This window comes from Hibiscus syriacus, unplaced genomic scaffold (assembly GCF_006381635.1).
Source record: "Hibiscus syriacus cultivar Baekdansim isolate YM2019G1 unplaced genomic scaffold, ASM638163v2 tig00111648_pilon, whole genome shotgun sequence".
Classification (NCBI taxonomy): Eukaryota; Viridiplantae; Streptophyta; class Magnoliopsida; order Malvales; family Malvaceae; genus Hibiscus; species Hibiscus syriacus.
The window spans coordinates 1,277,876-1,296,754 of NW_024063145.1; the positions used below are offsets into that span (position 1 = coordinate 1,277,876).

An 18,879-nucleotide genomic window follows, 5' to 3' on the forward strand; every position below is an offset into this window, starting at 1 on the left:
CTTGGCTATTTCATCGATCAATTAACTCAACATGACCTTATGTGTAATGCACTTTGGTGCATATGGGGGCACAACCTTATGTGTAATGAACTTCGGTGCATATGGTGGGCACAAGCTTATATGTAATGCACTTCGATGCATATGGTGGGCACGACCTTATGTATAATGCTCTTTGGTGCATATTGTGGGCACGACGTTATGAGCAAGCACTACTGTACAATATTTGACTTGAATACCAGGGTCCTCAGGGTTTAAATTGAGCTATGATTTATTGGTTAATAAATGATAAACAAGCAAATAAGCTTACGTGCTTATGGGATAAATTGCAAGTATATTGGCAAGAAAATTTATATCTGGTTATATCATGTTAATTTATGGTAACATGGATGATATACAAGTAAAGTGATCATATTGCATTGAATATTGTTATTCATTTAAATTTGTGTTGCATTGTTTTGAATATTTACATAATTACCTCACTAAGTGTATACTTAGCGTGTGATGATTTTCACGCATAGGAAAAAGGAAGAAATGGAGTAAAGAGCTGAGCTTGGCATCAATGACTAAGGAAATATTTACAGGTAACAATGATGACATCCTACTGTGTTCTAAAAGTCTTAGTTGGCATGTATACGAGAATGAAATATCTGCAATTTCTTAATATAGTTAGTATTAAATATATTTAATACTATGAATAAATAATATGATATTAAATATGCTTTGCAAAAATTAATTTGGGTTTTAATCTTATTTATTTTATGAAAATAGAACATAAATTTCTATCACTGCTTGAAACTGGTTTTAAATTGGTAACCAACAATATTATATTATGATTTTTCTTTGAATAAATATTTTATAATAATTGTTCAAATTATAAAACTTCAGATGTTTTAATGAAACAAAATTTTACTTAGTTCACTTAAAGAAATGTTTTTGAATTTCTGATATGACATCTGTAACTCGTATTGGTTCGTGTATACGAGTTATGGGTGTTACATTTATTGGTATCATAGCTACAGGTTTAGTCGATTCTAGGACTAAACTGAGCTAGTTTTGAGTTAAAAAGTGTATACATTCCATTAGGATGCAGTGTTACTGATTTGGTGATTATAAGGTTCGATTGATGTCACTCCTTACTTATAGAGGTCCAAAGACATTCGCTTTCCAGGAAAAACATGGACGAAGTCTTCTTCTAGAGGCTACATCATACGGTGTTTGGACCTCAACCAAGAAGAAAGGGTATGGTTCATTTTCCTCCGAGCTCGTTTAATACCTACAATGCATTTTTCTGCATTCACTAGAGATATGATCCTATTGATGCACTCCATCTTGAAATGTCAAAATATCAATGTTGATAAAATTATCTCTTCTAAGATTTTTTCTTGTAGCCAAAAGGCTAGTGGCCATATTTATTTTCCTTCACTTATAAGTGCACTTTGCCAAAAAGCAAAAGTGGGAAGATTATCTTCTGACCAGGTAACCAAGAACCGAAATGTCATTACCACTACTATAATCAAGCACACATTGCTGAAGGAAGGAATTGACCTTGAGCCATTAATGCCAAAGCCGGGTGAGACATACCATACTGCTAAATCATGACTTGTGAACCAATCTTTTGATATGCTTGAAGCTATGACATCTATGGTAGTACATCAAGCAAACATAATGTCTATGCTTAGTTACATTATTTAGATTCAGTCTCAGCTACATTTGTCCCCGGTATATTACTGGAGTTATACTCAAGCCAGGGATGTTGTACTAAAGAAGTTGTCTACCACCTTGGTTAAGGATGAAAAGTTTATCTTTCTAGAGTTTCCCATTAATGTTCTTACCGAATTGGCTCAACCACATGTATTTTATGCTTCAAATAGTTCTGCTAGTGTTGAGGAGGTCCCAACAACTAATACTGATGTTGGAGCAGACACAGTGAAAGCAAAAATCAAGACTAAAGAAGAAGCTGAAAAACCTGTAAAAGAAGCTACTGAGGAAGAAAAAGTTTAAGAGGAGGAAGAGGTTGTCTCAACCGCCTCAACTGATGTCATTATTGTTGGGTATGATAATGATGACCCCATAGAGACCACCGAAGTTGTTAGCCAAGACAAAGAGAATGAAGGACCAGCTAGCCAAGAGCATACGACTGCACGATAATTGTTAGACCTAAACACTGATACTGCTGTAAAGGATACTGCAGCAACAGAACAACAAGAGCTAGATACAATTCAACTTGTCTCTAATATGCTAAAGTATGTGAAGCAACTTGGAGAGATCAACATTTACTCGCTGCAACGGAATTTGATGCACGCACTATCCTAGAGGTGGATGCTGTTGTTGACTACGAAAAAATCTCTAGTCAAATTGTGAATGAGATGCAACAAAAAGTCACGAGTAAGCCTAAGAGCTCACCCAATATTTACTGTGGGTGACGTTAGGGAAAGTTTGTAGAACCTCGATGAAATCACACTTGAACCAGTCAAGAATGTTCCTCTTGTCATTCCCCGATGTTGTTATGGTTCGGTCCATGTCAACGTCCACAACCATGAAGAGGAAAAGCTCGATGAAGGCCAAAGTTACCTCCAAGAGAGTTCGTCTTACTACTGCTAGCCGTCGTAAAAGCCCAAGACAACCAAACTAGGGGAGTCATGTCCCCCTCTTTTTTACTTATTTTTATTTCATGTTCTTTGTTTTGCATTGAGGACAATGCCCCATTTTGGTTCGGGGGTGTTGTCCATTGGTGTTTTTTGCATATCATTTTGTTAGCATTTTGTTGACATATCATGTAATTGCATGTTGTTAAGCATTACATTTAGCATTGTTTAGTTTTGCATGAAAAATGCCATATATTAAACTATTAAAATCAAGAAACTTTTAATTTATTTTGATGATGTCCAATGATAAAATAGGTTAGTGAATGAAACAATATGGAGTTGCTTTAGAACTTATTCGAATTAGGGTACATAGGAAAATTCTTTACCTTAGGTGTATGTTTTCAATACTTAGAGAATATAGAAACTTTTGAATTAAACTCACATCTATAATAAATGTTATAGCATTTACAGAACTAGAGGTGCCCGAAACTGGCTAGAGGTGCCTAACATTGGCTCTAGTAAAGAAATGGAAACAAAAATGTTAGAGGTACCCAAAAAATGGCTCTAGCATTAGACAATGATTAATATTGGGGCTGCCTAACACTGGCTCCAGCATAAATTAGGAAATTGTTGCAGCATTAAAAAATTTTAATTGAACAAAGTCATTTTTTAAAATTAGAAAAGTATTGTTTTGATACACCTAGTTTGCACACATGCACATTATGCAACTGATTTGAAAGAGATTTTGATGCAATTCCTGCCTAATATTATTTGGTTGTTGTTATATTCCTACAGAATAATTCTAAGGGTGGAAAAATGAAGTAAATGTTGAATTGGTTTTTATGGTCTTAATCTATGGTGTTATGTTTAGTTAGATGCATATCATGTTTGTGTTGCTTGAGGATAAGCAAACATCTAGGTTTGGGGGTGTGATAACTCTCCAAAAGAGTTATCAATTTCACACTTTATACCTAGGTTTAACTTGAAATTAAGTATGTTTAATAGCATTTTAGGTTTAGTTTAGTCTTATTTTTATATATTTTTGCATTGTTTAAAGTTTGGTTAACTTGAGCTAATTTCTGGAATTTTATGTTAAAAAAGGTTCAGATGCTGCAATGAAGAAGTAAATTCTACAACAACTGATGACTCACTAGGCTGGGCATAACCTTCTAGATTAGGGACAGTTGGATGGGACAACTATATCCTCTCCAACAAGTTGCTACTTCGTGGAGGATCTTCATTAGAGATAATTTTGACCCCCTTACCTATAAATAGGACCTCCCCCATCTCATTTAATAAAAAAATTATTCATTTTATCATCATCTTCCACACAAAATCTCTCATCTCTTTTCCATGGATGCCTGAGCCGCTCATCTGGGGGAGTGCTACAGCATCTGGGGATTAGTCTTCGCCAAGTAGCATTGGTAATCATCAAGATCGAATAACTACTTAGACTTTGCCTGAGACAAGGAAATTTAGCTAGTTGATTTATATATTTGGGATGTTAAATGTTCTAAACTTAGTTGTTTGGGTGGAACCCTTGTTTATATGAATGCTATTTAAGTTGCTACTTTGTGCCTGGCAAAGAGCAATACAGTGTGCTAACTCTCCAGAGTGGTACACAAATCAATATCGAATACAAGTTTGGGGGAAGACCAAGAATGATTCACCCCCTGCAACCATGCAAGCTGATCAAGAAGTCCTGGAAGAAGAACCAGTGGAAAAGGATAAGGATGAGGGTTCATCGAGTAAAGCGACTGAAGGGGCAAACAAAAATGCCAAGGCAAAATCTGTTCCCACCCCGTTAGTACAATAAGACAGACCCCACCTCCTTTCCCACAAAGAGTAAAGAAGCATAACGAAGACATTCAATTCAAGAAGTTCGTTGACATTCTGAGTCAACTTCAAATCGATGTTCCTTTTCTGGAGGCTATGGAACAAATGTCAACATATGCTAAATTCCTCAATGAGATTGTTACAAAGAAAAGAAAGGTTGAGCAGTACGAGACAATTACCATGGCAAAAGAATTTTGCTCTTCTTTAAGCAAACTACCACCGAAGAGACATGATCCAGGCAGTTTTATCATTTCATGTTCGATAGGAGACAAATATGTTGGAAAAGCACTATGTGACCTTGGCTCAAGCGTGAACTTGATGCCTAAGTTAATTTTCGTGAAGCTTGGGATAGGAAATGCGAGACGTACTTGTTTAAATAATGCGCTGATCAAATGATTCGATGATGTGTCCTCGAAGAGGAGCAACAAGACATTCTACACCATTGCCACACAGCACCCTGTGGAGGGCATTTTGGAGGTGTGAGGACTGCTGCAAAGGTCCTCCAATCAGGTTTATATTGGCCATCACTGTTTAAGGATGCCCACGAGTTTTGCAAAGCATACGATAGATGCCAGAGCACTGGAAATATTTCCAGATGTCACGAAATGCCATTGCAAAATATTTTGGAGATAAAGCTCTTTGATGTTTGGGGCATTGATTTCATGGGATTGTTCTCATCTTCTTTTGGAGACTTGTATATCTTTCTTGTGGTGGACTACGTATCTAAGTGGGTTGAAGCGATTACAACACCAAGGAATGACTCTAAGATGGTGCTCAAGTTACTTCACAAGAATATCTTTACTCAATTTGGAGTACCAAGAGCCATCATCAGTGACAAGGGCACTCATTTTGACAACAAGCTAATTGCCAAGGCATTACAAAAATATGGAGTGCGACATAAAATTGCCACGGCGTATCACCCACAAACAAATGGGCAAAATAAAACGTCCAATCGAGAAATCAAGTAAATCCTCGAGAAGGTGGTGAACCCTAGACGGAAAGATTGGTCCTCAAAATTAGACGAAGCACTCTGGACCTACTGGACGGCATTCAAAACACCTCTGGGAATATCGCCTTTCAAGATGGTATATGGGAAAACCTGTCACCTACCAGTGAAGTTAGAATATAAGGCATACTCGGCGATCAAGAAGCTGAACTCTGATGCATAATTAGCTAGGGAGAAAAGGTTACTTGATCTGAATGAAATAGAAGAATTTCGAGCGCAAACATATGAAAATGCCAAGCTTTACAAGGAAAAAAACCAAGAAGTGGCATGAATGAATGCTTTTGCCATGGCATTTTCATATTGTCCAGCAGGTGCTCTTGTTTAACTCGAGGCTAAAGCTCTTCCCTGGAAAACTAAAGTCACGATGGTCAGGACCATTCGAAGTCCATCATGTTTACCCTCATGGCACTATAGATATCAAGAATATGGATGAAAGATCCATTTTCAAAGTTAATGGCCAGCGTTTGAAGGCTTATCAATGAGCTTCGCCATTGCGCGACAAATCTGCATTCTTCTTGTACGATGTCGAAACCTTCTAAGCATCTTGAAGATGCCGTTACATATTGGATTTACTCTTGTGCATAAATAAATGTTTATTTTGTTATTGTTTTTATTTAGTTTCCTTTTATTTTACTATTTTATTTTTCTTAGCAAGGTTAGGGTCCATCCAGATTTCAACCATACCAGCATCAGATTCTGAACACTCCAGCCCCACAAAATTTCGAAAGTGCACACGTCGCACGACCACCGCACCACCACAAGCATGAAGTCAATGTACCTTGCATTGCATTTCATAGCATGTAGTTTACTTTTACCTTAGTTTTTTTAGCATTGAGGACAATGCTTCTCTCATGTTTGGGGGAACTAGGGTTCTCAAATCATTGCATGATAGTACTAGTAGAATGAATATGCCATGACATTAGTACGTGTTAGAATTAGTTTTCTGAAATAAATTAATGATGCCCGATGATGATAAATTCTTGATGGCTATGATAGAATGTACATAACTATTGAGGATGATAGAACCAACTCTAGGACTTGCTTCTTTGAACCCTTTAAATACACGATTGTATGTTTTCCATGCTTAAGGAAATTAGAAATTTTTTATAAGAGAATTCTTGAATGTCATGGCATAAAACTTTGAATGATGAAAATTCCACAAAAAAGGAAAAAAAGAATGAAGTTTTGAATAAATGCTTCGGTATAGCTATAAAGGGACACTCCGCTATGCCATGGCACTGCCTGGAAACTGCAAATAAATAAATGACAGCTATGGTATATGAGTGAATGAAAGTAGTCATGGGATGACTCTACCTGACTAGTTCGGGGGTGAAAGGTATGCTCCCTTTCACCTAGATTGTAGGATGGTAGGTGTGATGGGTTGACTCCCCTCGTAGTAGAATTAAAGAAAGAAAAAAAGAAAAAAACAATGTGGGAGTAAAATTTGTAAATGTCGTGGCAAAACAAGAAAACTTGCTTAGAAAATTTTTAGGTTTGTTAAGCATGGACTGGATAGAAACACACACACACCCACACAAAGAATCTTGCCCTAGGGGACAATACTTGATTTCTCAAACTAGTCTAGCATGTTGAAGCCAAATGTTCTGAGGGCTGAAATTCTATCCCATATAACTATTCTGCGTCTGAACTTGTCATGGTATTTTTATTTTGCACTATCCATTGCTTGAGGATAAACAATAGCTTAAGTTTGGAGGTGTGATAACTCCGTAAAAAGGCCATATTTGAGACCTTTTCACTTAATTTATTGACTGTCTAAGAGCTCATATAGGATCATATAGATACATTTATAAGCATATAGTTGCATGTGGTGGAAATCAGTTTGTTGAGGCATTTTATTTTGTAATCAATGTTGCTTTATGGGGAAGGTGTTTTGTTTAATGATGTGCAGGATTTGGGAGCAATGATAAGCAAAAGGGAATTTCTATGACATGATGAGACTGTTGAGCAAAATGTGATTGCCGCAACAACTCGGACGACATTTATGGGCAGAAAAAATAAAAGAAGATATTTTTAATAAGAGCCAGCTATCATTGCCTATGCGTGATTTCTGCAATCAGCCATATAGGAGGGGCCCATTACCACCTATGCACCTTCTTTCACATAAAAGGAATAAACTTTAGGGCACTACGGTAATTTTAACACAAAACCCTTTGAATACACAATTGTATGTTTTCCATGCTTAAGGAACTTAGAAATTTTTTATAAGAGAATTCTTGAATGTCGTGGCATAAAACTTTGAATGATGAAAACTCCACACAAAAAAGAAAAAAAGAATGAAGTTGTGAATAAATGCTTCAGCATAGCTGTAGAGGGACACTCCGCTATGTCATGACACTGCCTGGAAACTACAAATAAATAAATGGCAGATATGGTATATGAGTGAATGAAAGTAGTCACGGGATGACTCTATCTTACTAGTTCGGGGGTAGAAGGTATGCCCCCATTTCACCTAGAGTGTGGGATGGTAGGTGTGATGGGCTGACTCCCCTCATAGAAGAATTAAAGAAAGAAAAAAAAATAATGTGGGAGTAAAATTTGTAAATGTCGTGGAAAAACAAGAAAACTTGTTTAGAAAATTTTTAGGTTTATTAAGCATGGACTGGATACAAACACGCACACACCCACACAAAGAATCTTGCCCTAGGGGACAATACTTGATTTCTCAAACTAGTCTAGCATGTTGAAGCCAAATGTTCTGAGGGCTGAAATTCTATCCCATATAACTATTATGCATCTAAACTTGCCATGGTATTTTATTTTGCTTAATACTATCCATTGCTTGAGGATAAGCAATAGCTTAAGTTTGGGGGTGTGATAACTCCGTAAAAAGGTCATATTTGAGACCTTTTCACTTAATTTATTGATTGTCTAAGAGCTCATATAGGATCATATAGATGCATTTATGAGCATATAGTTACATGTGGTGGAAATCAGTTTGTCGAGGCATTTTATTTTGTAATCAGGGATGCTTTATGGGGAAGGTGTTTTGTTTGATAATGTGCAGGATTTAGGAGAAATGATAAGAAAAAAGGGAATTGCCATGACATGATGAGACTACTGAGCAAAATGTGATTGTCGCGACAACTTGGACGGCATTTCTGGGCAGAAAAAATAAAAGAAGATATTTTTAGTAAGAGCCAGCTGTCATTGACTATGCGTGATTTCTGCAATCAGCCATATAGAAGGGGCCCATTACCACCTATGCACCATCTTTCACATAAAAGGAATGAACTTTAGGGCACTAGGGTAATTTTAACACAAAACCCTATAAATAAAATATGAAGCTACAATGAAACAAAACAACTTGAGACTTTTAGACAGCCGCCAAGAGCCTAAAAATTCAGAGAAAAATATCTATTTTTTCCGTCAATCGTTTTTGCTGTGGCATTCCTCTGTTGACAGGCTAGAGGGAGTGGTGTTCTAGGCGCCCGAGATGAGCTAGATCGCTGGGACAGTTTGTGGTGGCCGAGGGAAGCTCTGGCAGTGCACGTCGAAGGCTTTTCTTCCTTCCCTTTACTCTTTGCTTTCATTATTTATTATTTGGGTTGTAAGGAACGGATTAACTTGCTTTGTGCTTGCTTATTTCGAACCCCACCATGAACTAATCCTATTTGGTGGGTGTTCCTTATGGATATTTGATTTTGCTTTAATGAATGGTTGTTTTTTTATGTTATAATTTGTTTTGTTTATGAAGTTTAATTCCTTAAGGTTGTAGGAGCTATGAGAGTAGTCATTCCTTAGGAGATTACTAATTGTTCGAGAGAATGTCTAAGTAGCACATCCTTAGTATTCGAGAGAAACTAGGGAAGAACCACATAAGCAAGGGGTTCTAAATAGTAACTAGGCCTAATCCACCTTAAAGATAAGGCTAGGATTTCATTCGACTAAGAGGAGTTGTGCATGAGTGATAGGTTAGATGTTAATGTTGCCGCAAAAAGGTATTATCGAGGCATATCCTGTTATCTGGACCAATAGGATCCCTGCATAGCTAACGCCAACCAGGTTTTCCAAGGCATCTTCAATCTGTCGAGTCCCTTAACTAGAGATAGAATAGGGAACCCTTAGTAAACTCTGTCGAGCCGATAAGGCATAGAAGTAAGACCATTCTGAGAAGTAGACTTAAATTTCCTAAGTGACTCGTATCATTAATTCCCATAGTAGCTTGTCATGTGAGAAGTCTAAAGTCCTTATAAGCAAATCCATTAGTTACAGTTTATTTTGCCTTTATATTTTCATTTGTTTGCACTCAGCACATTTCAATTTGCCATAACATCTCAATTTACTACCATATTACCATCAGACAATTTCCACAACATCCATTCATTTTGCCACATCATTTTCATTTGCAAATAACATCACTAACTTTAGTTGGGTGATAGAGTAAAGTGTTTTGACCGAACTTATCAATTTCCTCCAATCCCTGCGGAGACGATACTCACTTATCACTGTATTACTTGCTCGATTGTGTATACTTGCACATATATCCGCACCCATATTTAGTACTCACAAATAGCAGACACGCCCCTAGTGGGATTTATACGAGCTGTGGTGACAGCATTGTGCACAACCTCTATGTACTCACATACATTCAGTTCTCAAAAGTATATATGGGCTTTAAAGAAAATAAATAACTTGTTATGATAATGTTTGTTATTTTGTGAAATGATAAATGTGTTATTTGACGTGTATAAATGATAAGTTCAGAATCATATGATAATAGAAATGAGGATAATAATAATGAGTGTATATGTGTATTTGCGATATGAAGTGATATGTGTAATATATGATAGTAAGAAGGTTAAATGTAAGAATAGATAAATTAGAGGTAGGAATGAATATAATATAGATAATGATATGAGGTTATTGATAACAATAACAGGATCTGTATAGGTGTATCTTTGATTATATGTAATGTTATATTATTTTGCGTGATAGTATGGTATGATATGTCAATGATGGTTTAAGAATGAATACAAGTATGATGTTGTATTACATGAGATACATAAATACATATATACATGCATTTGTTAGTTTACATTGTGTATTTAAATGTCTCACTAAGTTTATGACTTAGTGTGTAAGTGTCTTACACGTAGGTGTGGATAAGTCAGAAGATCAAGCTTCTGATCAGTAGAGCAATATATCTCCACTCAAAGATCGGATCAGAAATATTTTATAAAGTATATCTTGTTATGTAATTTAATATGTTGGCATGTAACTAAGTCATTAAATATGTACGCTCTAATGGATTCTAATAAGGTTTTAAACATGTTTATGTAAAATAATAACTTTATAGTATGGAAGTTTTAAATTTTCTATGGTTTCTTTTATAAAAGTACATGTTTGACTAGACAATGTGACACCTCGGATTCGTATCCGGGTCGGATACGGGTTGGGAGTGTTACAAAACCATAGCTCTAATACCATTAAATGTAATACCCCCAACCCGTATTCGACCCGGATACGAATTCGAGATATCACATTGACTTTTCAAAGCATTTAATTTTAAAATCTAGTCAAAATTTTAAACATTTATTTGTATCAAAATGGTGGAACCCTTAAATATCAGTATTTATAGAAAAACTCAACTCAAATCGAAAATAAATACTTAATATTACATAAATACATTAAAGTAAGTTTACAAAATCCGATCAGAGCATATTAGATTTAAACATTAAATTACATGCCAATACATTTAGTACAACAAAATGACATACTGTGTAAATTCTTTCTGATATGATCTTCTTATAGAGATATGTTGTCTTGACTTATCCTAGCTCTGTTCTTCCGTCTTCTTTGAACCTACGTGTGAAAACACTCACATGCTAAGTCTTTGACTTAGTGAGGCAATAAAGTGCGTATAAAACATTAAAACATTTAATCTTATACTTAACTTTTATAAAATATCATAGAATAAAGAAATCATGATACATTTCACAAAACAAAACATATATCATTATGCACTATTCATTCATGTCATTTTCTTCTAATATAGCCCATGGTACATCACTGAGAACTCAAGGTATGTGAGTGTATTAAGGTTGTGCACTAGGTTATAATCGAAATTGCTACATAGTATTACACCGAAGTGCCGCGTAGAATATGCACTGAAGTGCCACGTAGAAATGTCCTGAAGGACCACATAGAATTTTCCCGAAGGGCCGCGTAGAAATGTCTCGAAGGGCCGCGTAGAAATGTCCCAAAGGACCGCGTAGAACCCTCAATTCTTGCATGTCAATTATACCTTTAGCTCTCATATCACATACTTTTGGGCTTTACCATTTATATATTACACATAGCTTATATCGCATATTCATGTAAACACATATGTCAATATCGCATAATATTAAATATAAAAAGTGCATGTTCACGTAGTAACAGAACCAAAACTATGCTTATATTCATATAATCACGTAGTTCAATATCACATATTATAAAATGTAAACAATGCATATTCATGTAGTAATGAAATCAAAATCATATTATATACTTGTGTAAGCATGTATTCAAAACATTTAATAAACTTTCAAAACATTATTTCAATCAAAACATTGGAAATAGACACATCGCAAGTCTTATTTCCATAAAATATATATACATATAGTAATATGCACTCACCTTGGCCTCACTTAGTCAAAGCAACACACTTATCACTCTTGATCAATCTTATAACTTCGAATCATCTAGTACTTTCCTTCGTTCAATATCTATGCAATAATTAAATCAAGATGAATATCGAAGTTCATATTATTATTAATTAATCCTTAATAACTTAGGCTAAACAAAACACTTAATTCACAATTTCAACCTAAATAGTATCGGTACCCTAGGCCCAGTATCGATACTTCCTCATTATGGTATCGATACTATACTTCAGTATCGATACCCAATCTACATTCTTGAATTCGACTTCTAAAAATGGTATTGATACTTGTCCATTAGTATCGATGCCCTTGGTATTGATGCCCTTGGTATTGATGCCCTTGGTATCGATGCTACTCCTTCGGTATCGATACTGTTTTAAGGATTCATACAATTTTACCTTATGGTATCGATACTATTCTTCCAGTATCGATATTCAAACCCAGATTTCACCTATTTTTTCCATGAAGTATTGGTATTGTTCATCCAGTACCGATACCTTGCCTAGAAATTACCTACTTCATTTTGAAAATTTTCCAAAACCCAGCTAAACCCCACACTTTTAACTCCTTTCAAGACTTAAAACTCAACTACTCCTATTAAAACTAACATATATCACTTAAACACACTTAAACACCCAAGATTCCACATAATCGCTTGAAACCAAAAATCATACCAATTCATCAACATGTCCCAAATTATTTTCCGACACCTTAAATTTCTTATTCTAACTGATGACAAGTCAAATTTATCTTCAAAATCCATTTACTCATAATTTCTCATAAATTCTCTCAAAAACCCTCTTTACTTAATCACCCATAATTTATTCATATTTTAGTTTCTATTTCTCTTTAAGCTTTCTCAAGCTTCCCTAACACCTCAAGATTCAAAACCAATCAAAAAATTACAAAAAATGACTGAGTTAAAGGTTTCTCACCTTAGCCAAGCAGTCACGGTGGAGAGGAGGAACAAAAGGATGAAGAAAGAGAGAATTCTAGACTTCTCAATTAACTATTTCCTCTCTTTTCCACGTGTTTATAATACCTCCATAATGAATTTTTAATTCATTTACTTGCCCAAAGACCATTATGCCCTTTCATCTTTCAATCTTTGCTAATTAATCCTACACCAATAATTTTCAATTAAATCCCTGGACTTTTTAATTTATCAAAATTGATCACGAAATTTTAAAATCTTACACTTTGGTCACTAACCCAATTTTTGAAATGTTACAAAAATTCCTATTTTTCCTTAAATTTCAGCCTTTTACAACAGAATAGACAGTTGTCTGATTCTGAAAAATGCTATTGCACTATATACCAAGTCATCGATTGTTGTAGTAATGCTTGGTTGCACCTTAATCTTGCTTCCTTGCTGCTCAGAACAATATCTGAAAACATCAAAGAAAACGCAACATCAAAGTAACAATAATGTAACAGCAAAATGCACCAGTTTTAACTCAAACTTTGCCAACTTACTCATAACATGCATGCAAGGCAAAATTAACAAAAACCCTATAAAAATGATCCTAAAATGCTAAAATACAAGCATAAACCTAGGTAAAAAGACTTAAAAGAATGACTCTTTTGGAAAGTTATCAAATTTTTAACAACGTTGACGAATTAACGAATCAAATAATTCGATTCGAATACTTTTGAACACCCATGTATATATTGATTTCTCCCTCAACAATGATCCGCATATCTTTATTAACATATGTTTATTTTACTGTGTTAAGTGACTATTACACAAAACACACCATGAAATAATTACTCTAACAAATTATGTAAAAATCAACCCCAAATAAAGCTGACGTTTTTATGAAAGTTAAAGTCCGTTACCATATCAAACAACGAAAGGAAACTTGAACCAATTATACTTGAAAACGTTGTCTAATTGCAACCCTGCATGTATGCTCGTATATACCAAGTATATGGGATGGAATTCACGTCGAGTTAATGAAAGAAATCAATCGAGTATGCTCGTATTGTCAATTTGTCAGTAAAAGATAGCAGCGACCCTTCAATATACTTGCACATTACTAGTAGTTTACGTAAATATATAAATCCATATATTCTTATAAAATATGATAAAGAAAATAAATGATACATTAATTATAAGGTATTGACATTTTGTTGAGTTCTCATACTATTAAAAATTATAAAATAATCATCTAACTATGTTCCAAACTCAACTTTTTTAGTTAAAAAGTTGATGGACGTCTGAACTGGATATTAATTTGCTGACCGAGATATGATAAAATTAATTTTAATGATGTTTACACGTACCGATATTGCTTTCAAGCACTGAAATGACAATATAATATTTCAAGTACTAATCCGATAACATAAGATTAATAGAGATTCGATCCATAAAATATAACTCAAACGAATCTAAAATCAGATTTTATCATATCTCATAAATATGTTAACGTCCAACTCAAATGTTAGTCGTTCTTTTAACCGAAAAAAAAAATAAATTTAAAAGAATTAATAGTCGGAAACATTTATATACTCTATCCTGTAAAACAATCATAAAATTGACAAAGTCCATCGTGTTCATCTTGTAATGGTGCATTCGTGAATAAAAGAGTTTCAAGGGTGAAAGTCAATAAAAAGTTGCCACCAAAAGGGTATGGATGTAAAAAAACATGATGAGAGTCCAAGAAGCTCAACGTGTTAACAACATGCCTAACACATGTGTCGATGTAACAATACCTTGAATCTTCAAGCAACCTCTTTCATTTTGTTTCCTTTCTCTCTTCTTCTCTGATTTGCCGCTACGCATTCCATTCAAACCCTAAACGCAATCCCAGTTTTACTGCTCGCCTATCGTTTTCCTAGTCCTCAACTTTGGCTAATCAAACAAGCAAAGGCAAAGGCCGAGTCTTTAAGCTAAGCCACTAACGAGTCAAAGCAAAAGCAACATAGCCTTAAAGCAATATAGCATCCTCCTCCTCCAAGATTCTCCCAATTCCTTTCTTTATTTACGTGCTTCTCTTCATCAAAGTTGGAGTTTTGAGTGTATAAAAAATGGTAACTTTAACTTTTGCTCCTGTTTTCTCTGCAAACACAAGACTGTCGGTGTTTGAGCACAATGGATCCCTTCTCGTTTCCAGAAGAAAAACCAAGAAGATGAACCAAGCTGTTGTCCCTGTAATCTTTTCTTTTTCCCCTTTCGTTACTGTTATTAGTATTATTTTGGTTGAGTTTAGTTTGATCATATTGAAATTTTTTTATGGATTTGATGGGATCAGGTAGCAAGGTTGTTTGGTCCAGCTATATTTGAGGCATCAAAGTTGAAGGTATTGTTCTTGGGAGTGGATGAAAAGAAGCACCCAGGGAAGCTACCAAGGGCTTACACCCTTACACATAGTGATATAACCTCTAAACTCACTTTAGCCATCTCCCAAACCATAAACAACTCTCAGGTAAATCCTTTGATTTCATAACTTTTTTTCTTCTAAAACATGGGAAACAGGGGATTTGTAGTCAACTAACCAATGATTTTATCAAAGAAAATAAAACTATGGGTGAATAAAGTTCGATATGAATTGGGACATGCCTATCCCAAATGATGGGTAGGTCATGTGTTTTTTTTAAACTGGAGCCCTGAATTGTATTGTATTTATATGTGGATTCCTCAAATTTTGGGTCTTAAGACGTCACATACTATACTTATACATGGACGGACCTGAATATATTTGTACATGAACGGGTGTGAATTGGGGTTTCCTCAATTTTGGATCCTAAGACGAGTAACATGTTATACTTATACATGGACGGGCCTGAAACACTTGTACATGAACGGGCTGAATTAGGGTTTGATTTGGTTGCAGTTGCAGGGATGGGCAAACAAAATATACAGAGACGAAGTGGTGGCTGAATGGAAAAAAGTGAAGGGAAAGATGTCTTTGCACGTCCACTGTCACATAAGTGGTGGCCATTTCCTGTTAGACTTGTGTGCTAGACTTCGATATTTCATCTTCTCCAAAGAACTCCCTGTGGTAATAATATAAATTGATCATTTTGTTTCCTGGCCTGGAAAGAAAATTTTAACGTCTTGGTATTATTGAAACAGGTACTGAAGGCGTTTGTCCATGGAGATGGGAATCTGCTGAAAAACTACCCAGAATTACAGGAGTCATTGGTTTGGGTTTATTTTCACTCGAACGTGCCGGAATTCAACGGGGTCGAGTGCTGGGGTCCGCTGGTGGAAGCTGCAGCACCGTCTAGCAGTGGCGACTACAGTCACAATCGGAAAAAACAGGAGATGTTTGGAAGCAACTGGGAATGGCCTCAACCATGCCGAGATGACTGTAATTGTTGCTTCCCACCAATGAGCTTGATCCCATGGTCACCAATGCACACCCATGAAAATGAACATGGGACCCCAAATCCGAATATCATAGAATGACATAATCAATCAATGGAATGCTTGATATGTAATTATTAATTTAATTAATTTATCAATTGTTTTTTCTTTGTTAATGATATGTAATGATTTCTTTGTGATGAAAGAACAGATGTAAATGAAAAAAGTTAAAAGCATCTGAACTTCATTATTCTGTCAGCGTGACATAAATGAGTGGGTCGTGATATTTTTGTTTGATTTCGTCTACTGCATTTAACTATCTCTAATAATTATTTTGTTTTTAGAAAGAAATTTTTAGAGGTTACAGTGGATTAGATCTATTCATTCATGGCAAGTTGAATAAAATATTTCTTTTTGGTCTCCCAACGAGATGAAAAAAATATTTTTATCAACCTATGGTTTTAGACTAATAAGATACAATGGAGATTAATTTATTGTAATTGAACAATGAAAAATGGTTAATTGTTAATGTAAATAGAAACCGTTAATTTTATTTAAAAATAATAATATATTTAATATTACATTAAATATATAGTTAGTAACTAAAATCGACTTGAGTTAAAATTGACCCGAATTACAAAACTAACTAAAATCGACTTGAGTTAAAACTGTTTGTGACCCGAGATGGTGATGATCCGAAACCGATTCGAGTCCAAACTGTTGTTAACCTAAACCCGAGTTGGACCCGAAAATTTACGGTCTGCACCCGACCTAAGAACGACTTGAACCCAAATTTGTCCCGATAATGTGACAAATGAACCCGACCTGTATCTGACCTGATATGAACTCGAACCTAAGAATAACACGACAAATAACAGATATGACCTGATCTATTATCAACCTGACTTGTTATAAACATGATCTGTAGCTGACTCAGTTTGTAAATGATCTCACTTGTTATTAAATTGCACTGATATTTACTTAACTTGATATTTACCTAACTTGTAAGTTATAATTGATAAAGTTAGAAAATTATAATTTTCTAATATTACAATGTGACATAATACTTCTTCACAATTTATAATGCATGATTAACAATGATAATTGAATTAATGTATTTACTTTTTATACTTATAAATTGTTGCCTATAAATATATTCAAAAAATTTATTAAATTAATGAGTTGGTATTAATAATAAATTTAAAATAAATTAGTAATTACCATCATTATATTACTAGATTTACTTTAAATTACTAAATTAACTTTATATATTTATTATGATCATAATATTAAAAAAAATAATCATGGCTATTAAATTAATTTTATTAAATGATTAATCATTTTTATGTAATAATTAATAACTTAAATATAATTTATCTTAAATTTTTAATTTATATATTAAACATGATTCTAGCTATTGATAATATTTGAATATGAGATTAAATATCTAATAACTTTATAAATATTGAAACTAACCAAATGTATAAATGTACAAATTAAATTTATTACAACTCAATACACCACAATTACAATTAAATGAAGTAAATAAATTTACGTTGAAATTTAAGCTTTCAGATCTTATAGCAAAAGTTTTACAAGGTCGAAAACCCGACTTTGCTACCATAAATTTTTTTCATCGAGCTTTTGTTTATCTCAAAATATCTAAATGATGCCAACATGATTAAATTGTGGGCATCTTTTTAGCTTTAAAAGCTAAAATAACACCAACATAATTTAATCATGGGTAACTAATTAGATAAGAATTTACAACAGTTCAATTTTATCATACCAATAACAACAATTAACAAGGCAACAGTTAGCCAACAAGCAACAATTCATCATTTAGATGAAAACTAATCAGCATTCAAACGATTTCTAATCAGTATTCAGATGAATTCCAATAAGCATTTAGACCAAGTCCAGTTAGCATTCATACCAATCCAATCAATGGTAAAGCCAAGGGGAACACGATGGTCAATAATGTCAAACATTTCCGACTTTACCAAACCTACAGAAGTTAAAACAGTGGTAAAGGATTCATTTATATGCTTGCTGAAATTTATGAAAATTAATCAAAAAGCATTAAATGTAAAAGCAGTAGCATGCTTACTGAAATTTATGAAAATTAATGAAAAAGCAGTAAATGTAAAAGCAGTGGCATCTACAATAAATCATTTCAAGTATTAGTGAAAATTATGAAATAAACACAATAAAGAAATTACCATAAAAGGGAATAATCAAGGAAGAATTATTCATAAATTCATTCAAATGTGTTTGTTGTAAATGTAAAAGCAGTAGCACCCTACAAAAGCAAATTAAATGAAATAAACGTAAGAAAGTAAAGCAAATCAAATATTTACCTTTAAAGGGAAGAATCAGTAGCTACAATAAGATACTCTTCATCTCATTTTTCTGGTTCAAAACCATACAACATATTTCGAGTTGTTAGAAAAATCTCAACATTTTTTGGTAAAA

At 34.3% G+C, this 18,879-nt stretch overlaps 1 protein-coding gene across 1 annotated transcript; it reads left to right on the forward strand.

Moving 5' to 3' along the window:
- The first annotated feature begins 15,076 nt into the window (after positions 1-15,076).
- Positions 15,077-16,521, forward strand: LOC120166864 (protein STAY-GREEN homolog, chloroplastic-like). The gene is made up of 4 exons (XM_039176047.1): positions 15,077-15,245; positions 15,347-15,520; positions 15,929-16,096; positions 16,171-16,521. Exons 1-4 carry the CDS (start codon positions 15,123-15,125, stop codon positions 16,504-16,506), a joined length of 801 nt encoding a protein of 266 aa, XP_039031978.1. The 5' UTR covers positions 15,077-15,122; the 3' UTR covers positions 16,507-16,521.
- Positions 16,522-18,879: the final 2,358 nt, after the last annotated feature.